This window comes from Madurella fahalii (assembly GCF_045866475.1).
Source record: "Madurella fahalii IFM 68171 DNA, scaffold_3, whole genome shotgun sequence".
NCBI classification, from domain to species: Eukaryota; Fungi; Ascomycota; class Sordariomycetes; order Sordariales; genus Madurella; species Madurella fahalii.
In genome coordinates, this window is record NW_027263973.1 from 329,852 (window position 1) to 346,397 (window position 16,546).

Consider the following 16,546-nt stretch of genomic DNA (forward strand, 5'->3'; position numbering starts at 1 on the left):
TCGTGAAGTGTCTAGTCAAGTGGGCAGTCGGGATAATCCTACCCCGAGTTCAAACGCTAAGAGAGCCTACACTTCATTAACTGCAAGTCTTTGCCAGTGCTCTCTGCCTGCCGTCTTTACTGTTAAACCACCCATACCATTCTCAACTGTTTCGGCGTCATCTCCACACTCGGCATTCGGCACCTGGTGACAGCATTACCACCAGATCCAGCGCTAGGTCGCTCTACCAAGTGCGGTAGCTAGGGCCAGGCGCGGCTACTCTTGCCGGTATAAGCGTGGTGGGGAATGAGTGTGGCACGAGATAACTGGAACTTGTGTCTCAGGATCACGGGAAGCTTGACAGTTTATCAGGCAGCTCACAGGTAGATAACTCTTCGAACGGATAGCAAAGTTTGAGCTTGGTACTAGGTACTAATTACTTTCTGAGTATCACTGCAAGGGCCATGATGCTACACAACTACTGCCCTGTAGACGAACTTGAGCGACAAGTAACAACTTCCCGTTTCAAAGCTGGTTCGTGGACGTTTTTCATATTTCCAATTTATTAAAACGCAGCCAACCAAAGCCCGAGCCCAGTCGCCACACTCCATCCCATCACCTTGGTCTCCCAACGCCACACAGTACCCGCCGCATTCTCACCACCCTCGCTGGGCGTGACAAACCTACCACTTCCGGTCTCGCCCGTCTGCTGCAGCACGTAGATCTCGCCGGTCGAGTCCGATGTCATCCACAGCCGATCCGCGTGATCTAGCGCCAGCCCGGCCGGCCGGAAGCAGTTCTCGGGGCAGACGGTAAGGTCGGGGTTGGTGATGATGTCGGTAAGGGCATCGTGGCTGTCGGCCGGGGCGACTGGCTCGCCCGAGTCGGCATTGAACGCAAGTGACGCAACGCGGTAGCCTACCGGGGAGGACCTGTCGACTGTAAGGATGTTAGTATTAGGCCCTAGCAAAATAGGGAGGGGAATATATATATATATATATATATACACTTACAGCTCCCACGGAACGAAATATACGCCGTAGCCCCATCCTCAGCGAACTTGATGTCAATCGGCGCGTAGTGCGCCGGAAATGTAAGCCTGGGCGCAGTGTAATCGCTCGCGCAAGTCTCGTCGGTGAGCGTGTTGTTCTCTTGAACGGCAAACTGCATGCCTACGGCCAGCCCGTCGCTCTCGGGAATCTCGGACGCCTCCCAGACCGCGAAGCAGTGCGGGTATCCAAAGTTGCTGCCCTGGTTCTCGTGTGCCTCCCCATTCAGAGTCCCCAAGAAATTGAGCTCCTCGCCGGGGTTGTTCTCGTGCACATCCTGCCCGTTGCGCGTCACCCCGTCCATGCTATTCTCCACGGCATAGATACCGCCGGTAATGGGGTGCTCGGCCACGCCCACGCTGTTGCGCAGGCCCCAACCCAGCACGCGGCCGGCCGAATTGAAGTTGTACGGGCTGGCGGCGTCCGTCAGGTTGGACAGGTCGAACGCGCGGATCTGCGACAAGCCGTTGGACATGACTGTCGTCTCCGCCGCGTCCGTGTCGGCGCTGCCGCGCGACACTAAGAGCGTCCCCTGCTGCATCTGCGACATGAGCAGCGTCCGCGTGACGAGGTCGTTGTTGCTCATGTTGGCGACGACCGTGCGGCGCTCCCCGCTGACGCTGCCGGCCGTGGCATCATAGGTCCATGCGAAGACGGCTTCGGCTGTCGATGCGTAGAGGGTGGTGCCGTCGTTGGAGAGCGCAAGGCCATGGTTGAGCTGGGATACGTCAGCAATGCTTTAACCGGTAGCGTCTCATTTCTGGACAGCCTACCTCTGGCAGGTCGACAAGCATATGCGAGTGATTAGATGCAAGGCAGGTACCGCCATTGTCTGTGAACCTGTGTCGGCTAATGCCCTTCCCGCTCTCGACGACTAGCAGAGCGCCGGTTCTGTCGAACTGGATGCTCCGCGGCTTCGTTAGGCCGCCGGCGACGAGCTGCGCCTGCCACCCGGGGGCGACCACAGGATGCGAGTACGACGGGACGAGGACTTGTGAGCATGCCGTGTCCTGGGCGACAGCGGCGGCCGCATACAAACCAGCCGCGACAGCCGACTTGGCAAATGAGTTCTTCATGGCGGTGTCTCGTTGCGGATATATGTTGGCGATACCTCAACGCTTCCCGACACGAGACACAGGATAACGGGACTCAAGAGTAGCGAACTAAGTTATCTATGAATACTAGCCGAATATACGTAGGTGGGTCAGCGATTGCAAAGAGCTTCCTGAACCGAGAGGACGGTAACAGGCATGTCCATGAGCAGCACAACCCGGGGGGGCAACCCAGAGCACGCGAAGGTTAGATAAAACCCGCCATGTCTTGCAGCCGGACCCGCCACTGGGTGAGGCAACCTGTACGTAAACGAGAGAAAGCCGCAGCCAAGACTGGCATCCTTGGCCCGCGTGGATGGCAAATCCTCGCCATCCAGCATGGCGCTCTAATATGCAAGGACGGAGAGCGGTCGATAGTGCCCATGGACTTGCGCAGGTTTTGACAAGTCCATGCCGCTTCCCCGCATCACCAGCTCGCGGGATGTTGCCATCAGCCAATCAACCACCCCGGGCGGTGATGGCATTCTTCTGGTTCGCTTCTGCGAGGGGGGGTTGCGCTGGACCACAAATGGACGAACGACAGCTGGGAGCCCCGCTACCGCTCTCTGCCGACAACCCCACCCCAAATCTGGTCCGACGGCGACGGAGAGTTGCCTTCCATCTCGACCGAGGACGTGGTGGGATGCTGAAGAAAGAGGGGCGGTCTTGGCCAACCACTTGGTTCCCACGCTAGATCATGGGAGACCGAGAAGCATCTGCGGACGTCGACCTACCAGCCACTCGGCGTCTGTCGGTTGCCTGTCAAATATTATTATACTCACGCTAGCCCGGTAATATCGTGCAGCGCAGCTCCGCTGTGGCCCGTTCCGGAGTGGCATTCATACCTTATCCTTCTCGCTTGACGATACCGGGGAAGGGCTGCAATTTATCCCGCAGGCTGTTCTTCGGAGCTGGCCACTCGCCTCGTTTGCCAGTTTATGCAGTCTGCGGCATCTTACCCGGCTTAAGAACAGCGTATCCGGGTTCTCGGGCAAGTTCGCTTTGCCGGAAACCACACCGTCATCGTGCCAGCAGGTGGGAACGAACAAAAGAAGCGAACGAAAATGGGAGGAAACAGAAACCTACGGCGGCTTGCCGTAGCGGCGGCGGCGACCCTGCTCCAGCACAGCCAACGCTCACTGGCACTCCCGCAAGTCGGCACCACCGTCGCCGCAGCGCCGCGGCCCTGGGTGACGGTCGATCCATCTGGCGTGGCTTCAACGGTCACCCCCGCCGTAATCACCACCCAGGGACACCGGGCCACCGTCCTGGAAGCTCCGTCCAGCCTCATATCCACGGCCACATACACCATCTCCCCGGACGGTCGGCCATCCACCTACACCGGGCTGGCGCCCGTCGCGGAGGCGACGGGTAGCACCGAGGCGGGCGTCTTCCTCGCCTGCGGCAACGACAACGCCATCGGTCCGGACGCGCCATTCTGCCAACCCAGGCGCGGCAGCACGCTGCATCCAGGGCGTACCTATTACAGTATTTTCCCCCCTCATCCCTCCCCCACCCTCCCCTTTCCCCCCAACCAAAGCCCTCCTCACTAACCACCGCCTTCCCTCTAACCCCAGTAACCTGGACACCGGCATTCTTCTCCCCTCCCTCGGCGCTGGTCACGTTCCACGCCGTCTACGGCGGGACGGGCGAGGGCTTCCGATCGGACCCGCTGCCCGCGGCGCGGGGGTTCTACGCGTGGCGCATCCCGGCCGACTTCCTGACCTCGCGCGCGGGCGCGCCGGGCGTGCTCAACGTGACGTTCCAGCTGGCGCAGGACGACGCCTCGACGCCGGACGCGAGCAACGACCTCAACACCTACCGGGGGCCCTCCGTGTACGTTACCTCGTCGGGGGCCAGCATGGGGCCGGCGCCGGGGGGGTCCGGCGGCGGTGGCGGGGGCCCCAACGCGGCGGCCATCGCCGTGCCCGTGGTCGTGGTGGTCGTGGTGCTGCTCGTGGGCGGGGCGTGCTTCGCGTCGTGGCGGCGGCGCGGGACGGTGCCGGTGCTGGCGGCGCTCCGGCGGCGGTCGACGGGCGGCGCCGGGTACGGCGTGCGGCAGAGCCGGTCGGAGCGCGTGGGCCCCACGGGAGCAGGAGGACGAGGAGGGTGGGGTGCCGGCGGCGTGGCCGATAACAAGTCCGAGACAGACGTCGGGGTGGAGCTGACGGATCGGGATAGTTGGTCGCCTACGGCGAGGAACGCGACGGGCGGGAGGAATGTTTTCCGGGAGGAGGTCGAGAGGCAGGAGAGGCAAGCACGGTTGGGATGAGGAATGGCGAAGGCGGTAAAAGAAAGGGCGAGGATCGAGGGCTGGATTACCGTAGGGAGGCCGGGGAATTGCGGCAGCAGTTGGTGATGGGGTGGGAATTACGCAGGTACATGTTACCGTACCTTATATATAGCGGGCCTTGGCCGAGAGTGATGCTTCACTTTTGTCGAGTTTGAGCAACTAATTCAGGTACTGAGTGCAATGGTCCGAAGAAGGTTGAAGTCGACTTAACGTGGTGTGGCGGCAACCACGCCGCAGCCACTGGGATTTGATCCCGGCGCCATCGTTCCACACAACATATAAGTAGCAGTCATTAGTGATTAGAGATGTATTGGTATCTGCTGCATGCTACTCGGCATGTCATCATCAGGATCAGCTGATTACAAGAGTATTAAGTGTCTAGTAGGGCAGGTCGCCGTGCCAAAATTAAACCTCCCGAGTCGGACCTGCGACCGGGCCTAGAAGAAGCGAGCGTAAGAGCTGACCCGTCCCGTCGTCAGATCGTGTTTTCCGTGTCTGATATCCAATACCGCCACCCGCACTATCACGTTCCCGGGCAACCGACAAGGAAATGGTATCCGACGCCGTGTTACGTCCAAGACCAGTGCCGCCCCCGTCCGCCAAATGCTTCTTTATGCGCCAACGCTGGTACCGTTCAAGGAAAAGGTTGTAAGTTTCTTTCGTGTGGTATTCCCCCACCCGTCCTAAACTTCTGCCGGCTTCCCGCTTAGCCAGAATCGTTCCACCATCCGGCTTCGATGTTGGGCTTGTAATAGCCCACCGCACTCAGCCTCACTTGCTTCTTGCTCGCCATCGACACGGGTGCCGGGAAGTCGGACGGCGAGATGGGCGAATCTGGCCGTGGGATATCTGCCTCTTCGTCCTCGGCCAGGTCCTCTAAGATTTGGTGCGGGAGGTCTTTTTGGCCCTTCGGGCTGACCTGCTCCGGCCCTCGCCGGGGAAGGCTGCCGTCTCTCCGCTGGGGCCTGCTGCGCGGTCCAGCCGTGGTCGTCAGAGACGCTCTCTGTCTTCCACCAGCAGACTTCTGGCTGGCGGTTGAATTGGACCTGCTGCGCCTCCGTTCGCACCCCCCTGGGCTCAGGCTGTCACCGTACCGGAGGAAGTGTTCGAGGTCGGCGCCAAGCTCGGTTGTGGTCTCGTGAGCTGGGTCGTCTGGTTCTTTCGCGCCCGGCTGCCGTGGGCGGGCACTCAACATCCCCGTCTCCAACCGCATAGTGCCCCTAGAAGACTGCCGTGAAATGCAGCCGTTGGTGGAGATGCTTTCGTTCGTCATCTCGCGTTTGAGCTGGTGGTGGTCTTCCCGATCCATCTCCTCTTCAAACTCGGCAATGATATCCTCGCGCATTCGAGCGCGCTTCAACCGGAGAGCGGCCAGCAGCATCTCTTCTTGGCGCGTCACCGCCATGAACCGCCCGCTGCTGCCGTCGTTGATGCTGCTGGTAGCACTGCCGCGCCGCCCGGCCATGATCGCGCTTCCAAGACTCGTGCTGCTGCGGATTGATCCAGTGTCGTGCCCGGTAGATAAGCGGTGGCTTTGCAGGGCCAGGTCCAAGCTACTGGGGGAAAGAGGTGGGGATTGTTCCGAGGCGCGCGATACGGGCTGCTGGGAACGGTGGAGCGGCGGCGCTGGGAAGTCGAATTCCGTCTTGATCATCGACGGCTCGGCTAGCTTGTCGCTTAGTTTACTCCTCGAGGTCTTCTTCGTGACAGTCGCTCTCTGCCGCCCCGAACTTTGGGACGAAACACGGGAGACCGTGCGATCAGTAGACGTCGTGCCAATTGAGAGCCGCGACGTCTGGCGAGCCAGGTCCTTGGCCTGCTTTGTGGACGACTTGGAGTTGAGCGAGCTGGACCGAACACCGATCTGGGGTCCCTTCGCTGCAGCGACGTCTTTAGCGGGGAAGAACTGAGGGCTCTCTGCAAAGCTTGTGTGCTTCACAGGCTTGTTCCGGCTGCCGTCTTGTGGCTCGGCCCGCTGGGACGCTGCGGAGCGGGGGCTCGTGGGACTCGGCTGCCCATCGCTGAGCGGGGGGACCGCCAGGGAGCCCTTAGACGAGAGCTCGTAATCGTCCTCCGAGTCGGAAGAGAGCGCTAGGACGCTATTTTGTAGCAAGTCAATGTCGGTGAGGCTGCGGTCAGTCCGCTTCGAAGCCTTGGACGTTCTGGTATGCCTGCTTGAGACGCTGGCACAGTCCGCAGGGGTAGACACGGGGCTTGAGAGATTGGCAGCTCCCTTCAATGTCGCCTCGGTGAGGTTCGCGGCCGTCGGTGCTTGTTTGGATGTGTGGCCCATTCGTGACGGGTTGGGTGGGAACGGGGACAGGTACGTCGTCCCGGAGTTGCTGGCCGGAGGGGTAGGGTAGGCGGGAGGCCGCTGGTCCGTGGCTGGCTGCTCGAGCCGATAGTCTGCGGTCTCATGCAGCTCCTGGTCCATGGCGTCGGCGAACGTCCTCTGCTCGTAATGATCGTAGAGGTTGTACAAGTCTATATTGGCCTTTGTCGGCTGTTGCTTACCGCTGCCTGCTGGACCGCCCCTCCCGGAGTGAGGATTCGAGCGTGATTGCGTCCGGTCGGCTCGCTGCGGGATGGGCGGAGGGGTTGCGGCCGGTGACACAGACATGACCGATGGCGATTTCGTCAACATGTCGGACCCGAGAACCTGTTCTTTGTGCGGCTCTGGGTAGAGAAGCTTGGAAGATTTGTGTTTTTGCAGTAATGAGGACAAGTCGAGCCTAGAGGGCTTTTTCTTCTTGAGCGCCTTGGGTTCGGTGGGGAATTCGCCGTCAAAGTCGAGCAGCGCGTGCGCCTTGGACGGGAGCCCCTTGGCCATGGCCGAGTTCGAAGTCTGCTGCGATATCGAGAGCGGGAGCTTCGACTTGTCGTAGAAGGAGGTGATGGTCGAGCTGGACTGCCGCCGGCGCAGGCTCGAGACGTCCGTGGTCATATCGTGGACCATGGACCCAGTCATCGTTTGCCTGTTCAGGGCAGGGGGTATGATATCCGACTCGTCCTCCCACCGTCTCTCCCGCTGGGCCGTGGCCCATCCATCATGTCCCGAGGGCTGGCCAATGCCTCGGTGTGTATGGCCTGCAGTCGTCTCCGAGACCGAGACGCTGATGCCCGAGTTGGACTCATGCTCCCATGCCCATCGAGAGTCGGCGGGGGCCGCTCCGGAATCTTCGTTGACCTCGGCGGTCCCGAGGATCTTCTGAACCTTCGTCAGGGGCCCCGATATCGCGGGGGGGTTCGCAGACGCTGCTGGTTTCTGTTTCCGGCCCGGCAACGGGAAGACAAATTTCGAGGAATGGCCCATCGTCGCCAATTCCGACCTCGGCAAGCTTCGGGTCCGGGTCGCGTCCCGGGCGTCGAAATCCGGTATTTGTCGGGTGCTCGGATCACCGCCGGTATTTCATGAGTGCTTGCGGGAGGTGTAGTCGAAGAGGCGCGCACAAGAGTTTGTCTTAAGGGCCATGCATCCGAACAGGCGGTGGAGATTTCGGGCTTCGCACCAGCCGAACCGTGTCCGGGGTCCAACGGCACGTTTGTTCAGGTGATTGAGCGAAGGGTTCCCACTTGCGACCCAGCTGTATGGTCATTTCCCCGTGCAAGGAACCGCCCGGCAGCGCGCAGACACGAGAGGCGGGATCTCGCGTCTTATGTTCAGCTGTGTGTAAAGGGAGAGTTCGGGACAGACAGCAAGCACCTTGGTCAACCGTCCAGGCCACACAATGCGCAGACCAGGCCAATCCTTGCCGGCAATCAGCGCGATCCCTGGAGGTTTAAAAAGGCCCCACCCACCTATGCTGCTCACGACCGAGCAATTTGACAAACAACGGTCCACGGTAGCCCGAGGAGCAACGACTCCGTCAGCAGGTCGTTGACAGGAATTCTGACTGGACTCGGCTTATAAAAAAAGGGACAAAAAGAAAAAAAAAAAAAGAAAGAAAGAAAGAGAGAAATCGGAAAATAAGAAAAGAAAGAGAGCTGCATCAACAGCGGGAGCAGGTAGTGCAACATCTGGGCATCTGGGGGGGAGGGGGATCAGAAACGAACCCTTGATGGTGGGTCCACTCGAGTAAATCACTGGGTGGTGCCCTGCAGTCCTGCGCTGCTACGACAGCACACGGGCCATCGACTCGGAGCGTGGGTGAGATGCGTCTCGGAAGGCGGTCGGTCACCTCATGCTGGGTTGACGACGCACCCCTGTCGATTTCCTGCATAGGTTGCGGGCCCTGGAGCCTCTGTCCTGCAGGCCATCGGGAATGGCCAGGTATGGCGGAGGATCCCTGGCCTCTGGGCGTCCCTTCTGCCCTCTCAAAGATCCTACTCGGCTTGCTGAAGTTTGCTTTTTCTCCTTCGGAGTCTGGTATGTTGAGCATCAAGATGATTAAGACTGGCGGTCCCCTCTGCGGACCGCCATTTCTGACGTGCAGGAGCGGCGGCCATCCCTGTCTCGCTCCAGAGTGCTGCCAAGTTAGTGTTGTATTCTGTGGAGACGGGCGAGCTCGGCCTCATGATCGCCCGCAATCTCTGGGCCCAGTCCAAGTCCCGTCAGTCGGCGAGCGATCAGTCGGCGCACGGAAGGGGAGGGGATGTGAAAACGGAAAGAAACACAATCCCCCAGATTTCCCAACAATCAGGCGGACAGGCTCAAGGATCGGCGACCTTGTTTATCAGCGCAAAATTACGCTACAGGTTTGCTGGGGAATCGAGTCATGGGTGTCGGTCGGGACTCCGTGACCTCAAACGGAGAGACCCACAGCTTAGCCTGTGTTGCATTTCGACGTCTGGGTTCTTCCCATGAATTGTTCCGACGTCTCGACCCTACACAGTAATGTTCGCAGTTCACTTATCACCTACGACGTAGACGGTAACGTGTGCAAGTGTGGCAGCCCAATCATGCCTTCATGCTCGTAACACCAGTATCCAGCTTCAGTGGGTCTCACAAACAACGGTGGTCATGCCGATTCGCGCTGCCATGTCTCTCGATCTCGCGCAAGCCTCCTGGCGCTTCGGATCAAGCCGCTACCAGTCGTCAGTCATCAGTGAGCATGGCGCGCTAAAAAGTAAAATTACCGAATGATCTACGTGTACGATCGGGTTGAAATGTTACGACAAGCAGCCATCGCGCGCGCCTGAAATGGCTCCACCGCGATGTCGTTTCTCAATCTCACGACATCGGCGATCCAAGAAAGGCCAGACTTGGCGCCGCGTCCCGTGCCACACGTCTTCCCTTGTCCCGTCAGGGCCTGCCAGCTTGCGGCACGGCTATCGGACAGGTCAGCCCCTTGCTGACCTACAGCAGTGACATGGTCGACTTTGCTTGTTCGGCCAACCCCTGGACGGGCCGAGCAGAGTCGGACCGTGGTGCACTGTTCCAAATAGCTCCCAATAGCCTGGAAACCCCCAACGTTGGAATTCCTCGGTGCTGTGGTGCCTTCGCTTGTGGTTGCGACTCGGCTGTACTCTTTCGGCCGCGGAGGCATCCATCACGGCCGACCGTCTTACAGCGTGTTGAGTGCGTCTGGTGCTACGCCGTTTCATGGACACCGCCTGGTTCATGCGGTCGAAGGGCCCTCGGGGTGTTGTGGTGTCGTGCTTTCCACGAGACACTCCATTAGTCGATCTTTCGGTCCCGAACTCGCGGGAGGCGTGCCTTGACAAAGCTCTTATTCAACCAGGACACTCGGGATCTTCTACCAAGCGGAACCTTCATCCCGAAAGGGGTTTCATTGTTCGATGGACTCTCTCGGACAGCCACTGGACGTAAATCGCAGCATCTGCCGCCTTGGGACGCGGGATCAGACCCCCGCAGAATGCGGGGAAGCTCGCAACCACACTTACCCTCCATCGACGTTTGCTCTCGTTGCATTGAACATGCACACTGACGACAGGCTGCGGTTTGAGCCCTTTATCACGCTCTCAGTATACCATGATCCGGAGGTGGAGGGGTCCGTGTCACAGCTTGGGCGGTAGGTGGGGTGCCATGGGTACCATAAACAATAACAGCGTGAATATCTCTGTCGACCCTATGTACTTTGGGGAATGGTGTCTGCTTTGCCCGTCTATCCAGAAAGGCCAGGTCTGCTTACGCAGCTGCTTCCAACGCGATGACCCCGCAACCCCGAACACCGGGGGTTGCTATGCTCCTCTACCGCCGTGTATATGCGTGCCACCTCCTGCTATTAGCATGCCGTTTAGCACACCACGGCCATCTCCATCTCGGACCGCGGCGCCGGGAAAGACCTTGCCGGACGCAAGCGACCGCCGAGCATCGTAATCCGTCATCAGAGTGGTATCATTAATCATCGGCTTTCCTCCCTCTTGCCGACGGAGCCCGTCCATGGAAGAGCAACGGAGAAGCGGGCCTCGACGAGGAGAGACCCGCCCCGCGCGCCGAATCCAGCGGGTTGACGCTCAACTTGTCCTGGTCAACATACCGCGGGGTGCCTTCGATCGTGGTCTTCTCATAGCTCACGATGTTGATGGGCGGAGGACGGGCCCGTTTCCGCTCCGGTAGGCTGTAGAGGTACGTCGAGCCGATAACAAGGGCAGTGCCCAGGACAAACTGCAACTAAAAGTAAGTAGGGGCGCTCGAGACAATCGGGTAACGGGAAACGCACCGATGCCGTGACCTCAAAGTTGAAGAAGAAGACGCTAAACACAAAGCTTATGACGATGCTGATGCCAGTCGCGAAGTTCTTGGCGATGTTGTCGGCATAATTGATGCAAAGCGAGGTCAGTACCCCGCCAACCGCCTGGAATACGATGGCCGTCCAGACGATGCTGTTGTACCCGTCAAAGAAGCCATGCTTGGCAATTTCCTTTCCGTCAGTGACGACAACGCCGATGATGAAGGCTGGAAACAGCGAGTAAAACGAGAGCTGGATGTTCCTCGTCCACACAGAGGCAGGGGAAGTCGAGTCTTTGAGCAGTTTCTCAAAGTACACCCCCGTCAGCCCGGAGACGACCGCCGCGACCAGGACAGCTGTCAGTCCGATGGTGTAGTTCATCTTCGGTCCCATATCTTGATCCTCCATGATGCCCTCATATGTGGCAGACCGCTTGGTGAGCTCGCCAAGCAGCCCGCTGACAGCCCTCTTCGTTAGCTCCCTGGCTACCTCTGCTACGCCACCTGCGACTTGTCCTAGCTCGTGGACGGACCGCGGGAAGAAGTGATCGGAGAAATCATGGATATCCAACGTAAGGTCTCTGGCGTTGGCTGAGGGGAGAGACACGATCGAGACGCCGATGGTGAGGGCAACGAGAGACATCCAGCGCCTTATTCCGAGCGAGCGGCCGAGCAAGGCAACCATGAAGAACGCGGTTGTAATGATCTTGCGGGGGTACCAGTTAGCCAGAAGCTCGGCAGATCACTCAGGATAGCCCAGGGAGCGGTACCTTTAGCTGGTACAGAACCTGGAAATGCACCGCGTCCAGATTGCTCAGCGCCACATACTGAAGCGTGTTCTCCAGCGTGTACAAAACCGCGGGGATCGCCAGCTTCCAGCTATCCCCCGAGAAGACCGAGTTGTAGATTTGCTCCAAGAGCACCGTCACCGGCGTTTGAGGCGCCAGGCTTCTCGACGACTCGTAAATGGCAAACGTTAGGGATATAGCGAGCTTGATGATCTCGTTTAGCAAGACGGCGGTCGAGGCGAAGTAGCGATGATCGCCCGGCGGGGTCATGATTCGCGAATAGTGCATAATCTGCGATTCCGCGCCTGTCAGTGACGGAGGCCCAGCGAGGTCTAGGTCTGGGTCCGGGCCAGAGGGGTGCGCACTAGGATGAGGGCCGAGTTTTGGAACGTCAACTGCGCCGGGTCATGTCAGCAACTGCGACGGGCTCTTCCTCGCAGACAATGGTAGCCGCGTACCGTGATCAACGACGCCTGCTTCATGGGCATGCCGAGCATGGTTGGCCCCACGGCCATCTTTGGGCTAAGCGCCATCTTTGTGCTCTCTACGTAGGGCTGCTGATGGCCAAGTCACTCGAGTTTGGTGTCGTCGGCGCCAAACGTGGAATTGGCACCGGAGGGTACACGTTGGGTCAAAAGAGGGTAAAGGTACCCCAGAGGGCGGAAAGTTGTGGTTCGGCGAAAAGCGTGCTCGCGACGTCACTCGATAAAAACTGGCTGCCGGCGCAATATGCACGGTCGCGTTTCGGCACCCGGCTCCTGCAGGTTGTAGGGAGACGACAACCACGATGCAACACTAACCGAGAGCTTGCAGATTGAATTGGACCCTGAACTCTTATCCTCTTCTGCCGGTCCCAGGCAACTTTGGATTTGAGAATGTTGGCCAGTTTGAGGACCGCCCTTGTTGTCACACGGTATGAGGCGTGGTTGTCCACGGCACGCGGCGCTGTCGCCCCTCATTTGATCGCCAAGAGCCGTCTTTGTGACCCGAGGAGCCAGCTTCGCCTCCCGCTGTACACGTCGGAGGACAGATAATGCGGAGCTAGTAAGCTAGCGCTAGGAAACTCTGATGTTGCACAGTCGCATAAAAATGTCGGGGAAAAAAAAAAAAAAAAAGGTCAGTTTGTCTCGAAGAAAAGAACGGTCCGATGCCCATGGACGTCATCAGCCTCCGCGACCGACCCAACGGGAGTGGAGACGCGCCGGACTGGGGAAGTGCAGGTGGTGTTGGACTACACAAGGAAGCTCTTGCGCACTGGCCGCAAATCGGCCGGGGCTCAAATCGTGCCTAACAACATGTTTGGCATTCCAGTAAAACGTACGGAGATTCATGGATAAGTTTCGGTCGCAATTCGGTTTGTTTTCTCTGGTCAACGCTACCTCCGAAAGATGATAGCGATTGAGTCTTGCCGACTTCTTTCGCCCATTATTGTTTGTTTCAACCATTTTTTATTTTTTTTTCAGGGTGGGAAGGGGGGAAAGGGAAAAAAAAAAAAAAAAAAAAATTACGCTCACTCCGTCTTCTGTGGTATTGTACTTACTTTATTGACATGGTCACGACATGGTGCCGGGGGCAATCACGAAACCGTTCAATCGCCTTTTCCCCACGTAAGCCGACATGCTTGCCAAAACACTATTGAGGCATTATACTAGGTATATATATGCAAGGCGTTCGTTAGCAGACCAAACCTGCGCGCCAACGAATGCCAGCATGCCGTTCGTAAAGAGCCTAGTGTAGACATGCGTAGAAAAAGACAATCGATAAGCGTCTCGACGGACACTCGGACTCCCCAACGTAAAATTGGATCTCGATAATTGGTCTGGCGCCGCTCCGTGAGGCTGATATGCAAGCATCATGCTGCGGCTGAGCAAGAATTGCTCCCCCTGCCTGTCGCTTGTCCGACCCAGGGATACCCGCAAAGTCCGAGGGACAAACAAAGACCTCCCCGCTCCCATGCCGCTTTCCTTCCCTTCCCGATCACTTAGACTCCCAGAGACTTGAAGTGCATTGCGATCAAGTTCAAACCCCTTCCTTACCAACCGACAACCATTTCGTCCGTGGTAGTCACCACAGGTAGCCCGCCTCTCCCTTGTTATCATCCAACATCAACATCGGGCGGGATGCCTTTCGACTTCAATGCCTACGACGCGAAATGCGCTGCCATGGACCCCGAAGAGCTGCAACGGGAGTGGGAGCATTACACACGCCTCATATCAGGTGCTTCCACCTCGACAGCCGTCTCGGGACTGGCCATCCCTTTCACCCTGGGTGTTTCTCTCATTGGCGTTGGTATGGCTGCACCCGGCATTCATAACGCGCGTAAGAAGCGCGAGATTATCGAGAAACACCTACAGAGGCACGGCTTAACCCACACCACACGGAAGCGCGACGTCCTCTCGAGCATGGCCATTAGCGGCACCATCGGTGTTGTCACCCTAGGAGTGGGCACCGCCGGCGCCGATGCTGTGGCGATTGCTGGAGCAGAGCACGGCATCTCTGCCATTGTGGAGAATGAGATGGCCATTAAGGTAGTCACCCACGCCGCCCTGGACGGTGCAGGGATGGCGGTGGAGCATGCCTATGCGAACCACAAGAAGCAGGTAGATGCTGAAAAGGCGTTCAAAGCCAAGGGTGTGTTCCAGCCCGTCGGTGCTGAAAAGATGCGGGAGGCTGGCAGTCCGATTCAACTACCAGATAGCTCCCAGCGCTCCGGTTCTGGAAGCAGCGGCTCCGTGGTTCAGGTTACCTCACCCAATGCTGTGGCATATGAGGAAATTCCTCCACCTCCACCGTATTGTGATATGAAGGGGCCCGTCACGTACGAGCAGCCGGAGCAGGATCAGCGGGGGTGGAACATGGTCCACACCAGCGCAGCGCAGCACCAGGCGCAGAACGATGGTATTGCTCATACCTTCTCCCACTACCCACCACCGCCCCCTTATCCGCCCTCAACACCTACCCCACAATCTCAAACGCCTCAGAACCAGCAACATACACGTCAACCTCGCCAACAGGAGCAGCACACGCCTCCTGAACTTCGGGTTTCCCAGGCACCCGTTTCGGAGGCCCTTCCAAAGCCCGTGCATGGGACACACGGCGCATACGATATGCGAGACTTGACGAGTTCGCTTCCGGTGTCGATAACCACCTCAGCTAGACCTAGACCTGTCGAGTACGGTGCACAATCTCCGCCTACGCCTCAGCAGCCTCCGCCGCAGCAATTCGTGTATCAGCCAGGACAACAACAAGCTTTCCAGGCCCAGCAACAAGACCTTCAGTTTCGTTCAGTGGCGAATCCTAACTTGGCGGAACCGCAACACACAAGTCGCCCGTCGTACTCGGTGGAGATGTCACTACGCGCGGCAGTCCAACCGCAGCTGTGGTTTCCTCCCCCGCCTTCAACTTATTCGGCCGAGACCCAACCATCGCTTGGAACAGAACCGCAACCGACGCCAACACCGGATTTGTCACCATCGTTTTTTCCGCTTCATTCAACGTACCAGCCATCCCGTCACACTCAGTCCCAGTCGTACCCAGCGTCAACGCCATCACATCATTTTCCTCCTCACCCACAACCATCAGCGCCCCGATCTTCCTACGAGCCCGTACTGCCACCATCTCAATATCTTGGTCCCTCTGATGCTCAGCTACCAGCGTATGTGCCTCCTCCTCCTCCTCCTCCTTCACTTGCAAGCGACACATCTCGGTACCCGATGCAACAATATTCACATACCTCCGGTTACTCTCCGGCCTCTTACCCATCACGACCACAAACACAACCACAACCACAAGGACAAACCTATCAACCAGCAGTGCAACACTGCCAAGAGGGGTATCCCATGTACCATCAGCAGCAAACGCAGCAGGTAACTGCTCCTGCAACCCACTGCTTTCCACCTACACCTCCATTCTCTCCGCCCACGGCAACAACAGCAACAACAACAGGGCCCGCCAAGGAATCCTACTTTCCTCCGGCCACCGGTTCACAACCCTGGAGTAGTCAAGGTTCGCAGCCCTGGAGTAGCCAAGGCTCGCAGTTCTGGGGTAGTCAAGGTTCGCAGCCATGGAGTAGCCAAACGGCGGCGTCGTTGTGGCAGGAGTCGGTGCACACGACAGCGACGACACCAGCTTCCCAGTACACGCCGTAGCATGTCGCGTGAATAAGCGGCGTACAGTACGTACGTCCATCGACGCCAGTCGTGTCGATGTTGGCGCTAAAGTCGGACGGCGGTTGGACGAGGACAGAGTCTGAGGCGTTGTGCGAGGCGTACCTAGTTAGTAAAGCAGGCTACGTCGTCAAGTGCCTGGCCAGACCAATCCCTACCGTAATTTTACGTTGCATTAGTACGCGCCGTGGCATACTCTTAGGCCGGGGCCAGGCCCGCACAATTGGCCATAGCGGGCTCCGCCCACCCCGTCCCGTGCCGATCGTGACTCGAGCCGTAGGTAGTCTCGCGCGCGGATATTTGGCATGTTTTGTGCGTTGGACATGCCGGATGGATGATGACCAAGTAGAGCGTCACGTATCTGTACAGCCCACTGAGCGAGAAACCGATGGGCAATATCCATAACCCATCCAATTATACTGCCTACCTTACCAACCTGATTTTCATATTTCCTGATCAGCCATCAACCATCCACTTCAGCCTCAGCTCCTCAATCGAAAAGCCCTTCAACTGCTCCAGGGCACAGACATGGCAAAGCCGGTCACGCTG

General features: G+C 58.4%; 5 protein-coding genes across 5 annotated transcripts; 2 read left to right on the plus strand and 3 right to left on the minus strand.

The window, feature by feature from the left end:
• Window positions 1–544: 544 nt before the first annotated feature.
• MFIFM68171_05618 (uncharacterized protein) lies at window positions 545–2,104 on the minus strand (the record flags this gene model as incomplete). The annotated part of the gene is made up of 3 exons (XM_071061038.1): window positions 545–918; window positions 993–1,746; window positions 1,802–2,104. The coding sequence occupies 3 exons, from the start codon at window positions 2,102–2,104 to the stop codon at window positions 545–547; spliced, it is 1,431 nt and encodes a 476-aa protein (XP_070917139.1).
• Window positions 2,105–3,183: 1,079 nt separating this feature from the next.
• Window positions 3,184–4,391, plus strand: MFIFM68171_05619 (uncharacterized protein; the record flags this gene model as incomplete). Its single annotated transcript, XM_071061039.1, has 2 exons — window positions 3,184–3,607; window positions 3,697–4,391. 2 exons carry the CDS (start codon window positions 3,184–3,186, stop codon window positions 4,389–4,391), a joined length of 1,119 nt encoding a protein of 372 aa, XP_070917140.1.
• A 727-nt stretch (window positions 4,392–5,118) lies between these two features.
• Window positions 5,119–7,725, minus strand: MFIFM68171_05620 (uncharacterized protein; the record flags this gene model as incomplete). The annotated part of the gene is made up of 1 exon (XM_071061040.1): window positions 5,119–7,725. One exon carries the CDS (start codon window positions 7,723–7,725, stop codon window positions 5,119–5,121), a length of 2,607 nt encoding a protein of 868 aa, XP_070917141.1.
• Window positions 7,726–10,713: 2,988 nt separating this feature from the next.
• On the minus strand, window positions 10,714–12,364 carry gms1 (UDP-galactose transporter Gms1; the record flags this gene model as incomplete). Its single annotated transcript, XM_071061041.1, has 5 exons — window positions 10,714–10,986; window positions 11,036–11,749; window positions 11,814–12,122; window positions 12,197–12,226; window positions 12,290–12,364. The coding sequence occupies 5 exons, from the start codon at window positions 12,362–12,364 to the stop codon at window positions 10,714–10,716; spliced, it is 1,401 nt and encodes a 466-aa protein (XP_070917142.1).
• A 1,587-nt stretch (window positions 12,365–13,951) lies between these two features.
• MFIFM68171_05622 (uncharacterized protein) lies at window positions 13,952–14,865 on the plus strand (the record flags this gene model as incomplete). Its single annotated transcript, XM_071061042.1, has 2 exons — window positions 13,952–14,649; window positions 14,706–14,865. The coding sequence occupies 2 exons, from the start codon at window positions 13,952–13,954 to the stop codon at window positions 14,863–14,865; spliced, it is 858 nt and encodes a 285-aa protein (XP_070917143.1).
• Between the last annotated feature and the right edge of the window lie 1,681 nt (window positions 14,866–16,546).